A 5,452-nucleotide genomic window follows, 5' to 3' on the forward strand; every position below is an offset into this window, starting at 1 on the left:
CTCCGGAGCGCTGAGGGGCAGGTGGGGGGAGCAGGGAAGGCCTGGCATCCTCCGGGAGTGGGTTGAAAACGTTTCCCTTGCAAATTGGGGGTTTAAAGATAGCTGATGGTGTGGGTATGGGGGCTGAGTGTGCCTGCCCTTAACTTGTCGGTACAACTTGTGTTTAACGTCCTAGGCTGAAGGAGATACCAAGGGCGATAAGGCCAAAGTTAAGGATGAGGTAAGAAGCTCAATATTTTGAGAAAGTTGGATCATAAAGTGTTTGCATTGGAAGATGAGGTTCAACTTCATCAAAACGCAGAACTGGGGAGCAGGGGGAGGATTGGTCTTAATTGATTCTGACTTTTCAAAGTTTTAACTGTCTTTTAACCATAACTCTGAAAAATCTACAGCTACCGTTAACTATTAGTAGTGATTTAAACGGGATAGTCTCATGTTTCTTGAGAATAGGGAAAAAGGGAACTAAAAACTTTAAACATTAGTTCTGGGATTTACTGCTTTGAAATGAGAGTTACTCTAGGAGTTACTTTATGACTTTTTGAAAGCTCACATTCCATCCCATTAAACTCGGTCATTTTTCTTTTCAAACAGCCACAGCGGAGATCGGCGAGGTTATCTGCCGTGAGTATTCTCGTGTTGAGCAGAGAGGTCACAGGACTTCATAGTTTTAGGCTTAAGTATTATCCACCACGTATGTGTGAGAAGCGCAGGTGTTCTGCAGAGACGCATTGTTCAGTTAATTTTTAAATAGAGTTGCTGGCTTAATGAGCTGCCCCATTGTGTGGTGGTATGGGAGTGGTAGAATAATTGGCAAATCAAATAAGTGCTTTAGATTTCGAGTGTTTTCAGTTGCTTTCCTAAAACTAAACTATTTGGGTTGAATGGTTTTGTTTTTTTAAAAGTACTGTCTCCCTCTTAATTTGGATAACAAATTTCTCGTTTGCAGAAGCCTGCTCCTCCGAAGCCAGAGCCTAAACCTAAAAAGGCAGCTCCAAAGGTAAGGTGCTTTGTCAGCAGTGTTATTGAGAGGTAGATGGGTTACAAGGTTTGGATTTGTCTGATAATGACTAATAAAAGTTACAATAACAGTGCATGTAGTGCTGAAATTGAGCTGCGTTGTAATTTCTATAAAGTTGCACCGAAAACTTTCTGATCTTTTTAATACAAGTTTTGTAAAAGTAAAAAGTGAAGACCCTTCACAGTTGTTATCAATCTTTTAAAGATGCAAACATCTTTAAAGGTGTGTGTTGTGTTCTTGTTGGGCCAGCATCCAGTGCTGGTTTTTACCATCCTGGTTTTTGGATTCTGATGCTTTAATGACTGCATGTCGTTAATTGTAACGTCATTTTACGTTTACAGAAGAGCGAGAAGGTGCCCAAGGGAAAGAAGGGGAAAGGCGATGCTGGCAAGGAGGGAAACAACCCTGCAGAAAACGGAGATGCCAAAACAGACCAGGTACAACAGCAGCTCTGGCAGCTTGTCTTACATCAGCACATCACTTTTTTTCCCTATTGAACACAGACAGGTCCGGGCTTGTGCTAACGAAGGGGAGTTATTGCTTGATTATTTAGACCTGTTGCTTATGACGTGAACAACACATCTACAGATGTGGAGGGTGCTGCTTGGTAACGAGCTGAAGTTGTGTCTGACAGGGGAAGCTGCTGCGTGGAAGTTACTGTTTCTGAAAATGTGTGAAGTTGGCACGTCATAAAGCAACTTCACTTTGCCTTTTATGGCACTCTAAATGTCAGCTTTTATTTTGTTAAAAATCATGGTGGTGCAGCCTGGGTAAGATTGCTTCTGTTCACGGAGCTGCTGGTTAGAAAAATGGGTTGTCGGTTTGGAGCAAGCGCATGATGTGTCTTGACGGGTGCCTGGTTTATATTGACTGGTTCTCCTTTTACTTTTAGGCACAGAAAGCCGAAGGTGCTGGTGAAGCCAAGTAAAATGTGTGAATTTTTGATAACTGTGTACTTCTGGTGACTGTACAGTTTGAAATACTATTTTTTATCAAGTTTTATAACAATGCAGAATTTTGTTTTACTTTTTTTTAAGCTATGTTGTTAGCACACAGACTGCTTCGTTGTTGTGTTTCGAGGGGGGGCAGTGGGGACAAATGTCACTTAGTCTACTATTTCTCAGAAACTAAATTTTCATTAGAAAAGTTTTTCCCCCCTCCCTCAGTTTTTGGAAGGAAGGCTCTTCCTGGATAGAACAGGAAGGGATTCATTGCTGCACAGCTGTTCTGTGAAGCGCATCCGAGTGAACACCGGAGCTCCCAAGGTGCCTCTTGCCGACTTCAAACCCACGGTTTGCAATGCCCTCTGTAGTTCCTTTTGCGTCCTCGTTTGCCTAGAGCCTCTCGCTCCGAAATACGGCAAAAAAAAGGCATTTTGGGACTACTTACCACTCCAGTTGCATTGTCAGGTGATCCAGGTGATCCGGACTTGTGGTGTCTAATTTGGGATATCATGGCTCTAAAAGGAGCCATAGTTCCTCTTTTCTATTGTGGATCTTCAGATTCAGAAACCTGAATTTTAATTTTTTGGTTTTGTTTTTTTTTTTTTTCCTCTGAAAGTCAGGGTAGGTTTGTGAAGAGTTGTTAAACAACATGCTAAATGTGAAAGTGTCCACCCTCACTCTAAACTTTCCCCTCTACGAGTATGAAATGAAGATTCTTCCATTTTATAGCAACTTTTGACGTTTTGGTAGTCCACGAAGGGAGGGGAGTTTGACAGTTGTTGTAAAATGTTGCCGATTGTAGCCCATGTCCTGCCTAAATTACCATGATTGTTTATGAAAAGTACCTTTAATAAAGCTGGATACGGTTTGGCTTGGACTGTTCTTGATGCCTTTCTAATTTCTCTTGCCTTGGTTGCATCTCTGGCGTGGTTAACATCGGAGCAACGCTTGCTGCATACGTGTACGCATTTGGATTTAGGTGGTGGGTTGCTGGATGAGAATTGTTATCAGCATCTGAATTCAGTCTAATTAATTCAGTCTTGATTCACAAGCAAAAAGTGAAATTTCCTTACCTAAAAGCTAGGCCGCTGCAGGTTGATTTTAAACTTTTGGCTTAGTAGGAGGCCCAACATGGAGCATGTAAGTAAATCTACTGAGATAAATCATCTTTGCTATTGTCTAAGAAGTAGTACGCTACAAAAAGGGGAAGGACACAGCGATACTGCAGTCACTGCGGAGAAAAATCAGTTTTGGTAAGCTGTTCTTGGTAGTGAAACCAGAACTAGCTCCATAAAACTGATTATGTGTTAAATTAATGCACTTAAGCTTGAATATTGTTGCTTCTGCTAATCAAATACAGACTTTGCTGTGGTGGTGACTAAGCAGGAAGCACGATTTGTTCAGTAAAAATGCCCCGTTTTTATAGTCGCTGCTTAACAGTGCAGAGCAGAGCCAAACCAAAACCCCGGTGTGTGAACGTCTCTGCTCTCTCATGGTGTATTTTTTCCAGTTTTGGTTAAGTTCAGTGACCTGTTTGAACCTGTGCTGTTTTCAGAGAGAAAACAACCAGGGCAGAGTTTCACTTTAATAAATTTCTGGTGCTAGAATTATTCCAGAATGGCTGGAGGTACAGAAAACAGCCAGTTTGAAATGTACCAATGTGAACTACTTTTCCATCTTGCATTATAGCTGGTACAGCTTAAACTTGCTCTAGCAAACGAAAGAAAAAATAATAACACGTAATAATCTTGCACGTACCCCACCCAGAAGCAGCAGCTTAGAAACGGCCAACAAAAATACTGACAGCTTGAGCAACCGCGAGTGGGATGATGATGGGCAAAGCAGAGAGTCATGGATTTGCAAGGAAAAGGCTGTTGTGGTACCAAGACATTGCTCTGCTCTGCTCTGCCTGGTCCTGTCAAGAGACTTGGAGGGATTGAGAGTGGTTGAAGCACCCAAATGAGGGCTCAGATTTGGGCTCTGGGTTCCCAGTGAGTCTGAGCTGTTGGGAACCAGCGGGAGATTGGTCTGGAGGCTGTGGAGGCTTGGGTGAGGCTGTGAGCACTCCCTAGGTGGTGAAATTGGGATTTCACCCAATAATGTAATAATTATTACATTAAAGTAATGCTTTAAATGTTGTAAAATAATGTAAGGAGAAATCTTGACGTATTCTGGCTTGCCCTGGTAGAGCCATGTGTTGGGTTTCTACAGAGAGATTGAGCAGCTCCAGTGTTGCAGGGGGTGCAGACTGGAGCGCACTGGCGTTCACTGGGAGCATCTGTGTAACTTTGGGAGGTCTCTTTGTCCCCCAGTCACTAAATTCTGCCGATAACGTGTGCTTGCAGGGTTTCTTTTTGTTGAGGAACCTCATTATTAATCTTTCCGATGCCTAGAAGTCCAAACTGAGCGTTGCCGTGCTCTGTGTTACCGTACAGGGTGTTTTCTCCAGCCCAGCAAGAAAATGATTCTTTATTCTGTGTAGTAACTGCCACGTAACTTCCTCTGTAGTTACTCAGCCCTGCTATCTTCACTGCTGACCATGAACCTCCCAACCTCACATGTACTGAAGTGACGGCCTTAAAGTCTTCGCCACAGATGTTAATTACTTCATGCTCGTAGCATAATACGCTTTGGAAAGTATTGATGCTTTAATTTTTGCCACAAAACTCCTGTATTTTCCTTTATCCTGGTCTAAAATCCCGCTGGTCAGAACGTCCCCTGTCCTCCATACGTGTACAAGTTGCTAGAGGAGTTTTAATCATAAACCCCACGTACATTTGGTGTGGTGAGGTTTAAGCTCTTGCTCCATTTCGGGTGTTTCCCAGCGGCCGTGCCCTGGTGCTGGAGTTATGGGGCTGCTGGGCGTGACTTGACGTGCAGGGCTCATCTATTTCTCCTTAAAAAAATACAGAGGGGAAGGGATGCTAAAGACAGTAAATCCAGCTAATTAGCTCTGTAAATTAAAAGCTAAAGAGCAGGCAACCCGGTGCTGCGATCCCTGCGCGTTTCGTGGTTACGACAGCCGCAAATCTGCATCTCCAGCTGCCAGAACGCTTCGGGCTGAATGTATGGGTTTTTTCTGTTAAGTCGTAATCATTTTACATGGAAAATTGTCTCTGTGATTTGTGCTGCTGGGTGCATGTAAAGAGCGGGTCTGTCAGGTGGTCTCTGTGTTAGCAGAGTTGTTTTGTCCTGTTTATTTGAGCTTACAAAAACCAGGGACCACCGGTGTTTGCTGGAAAGAAAGCAAACACGAAACGCTCCCCAGTGATCTGCTGAAGGGTACCAGTGATGTGCAATTATCTTCCAGCTAAAGAGAGAAAACATCCTATTTTAAATCAAACTGAGGATTTGAACACTGGGAATGTGCTGCAACCATCCTGGCCTGCAGCTGATGATGAGGAAAAGCCGTGGATTTCACCAACTTTGGGTAAAAATTCAGGTACAAGGTGGAGACAAACGGAGCTGCCAGAGCTTGGGTCACTGGGCT

At 43.3% G+C, this 5,452-nt stretch overlaps 1 protein-coding gene across 1 annotated transcript; it reads left to right on the plus strand.

Moving 5' to 3' along the window:
• Positions 1–175: 175 nt before the first annotated feature.
• HMGN2 (high mobility group nucleosomal binding domain 2) lies at positions 176–2,401 on the plus strand (the record flags this gene model as incomplete). Its single annotated transcript, XM_010190537.1, has 5 exons — positions 176–220; positions 592–621; positions 947–997; positions 1,360–1,455; positions 1,911–2,401. Coding segments are annotated over 5 exons (258 nt in total), but the record flags the coding sequence as incomplete, so codon positions are not given.
• Positions 2,402–5,452: the final 3,051 nt, after the last annotated feature.

Source organism: Mesitornis unicolor, unplaced genomic scaffold, assembly GCF_000695765.1.
Source record: "Mesitornis unicolor isolate BGI_N332 unplaced genomic scaffold, ASM69576v1 scaffold23590, whole genome shotgun sequence".
Lineage (NCBI taxonomy): Eukaryota > Metazoa > Chordata > Aves > Mesitornithiformes > Mesitornithidae > Mesitornis > Mesitornis unicolor.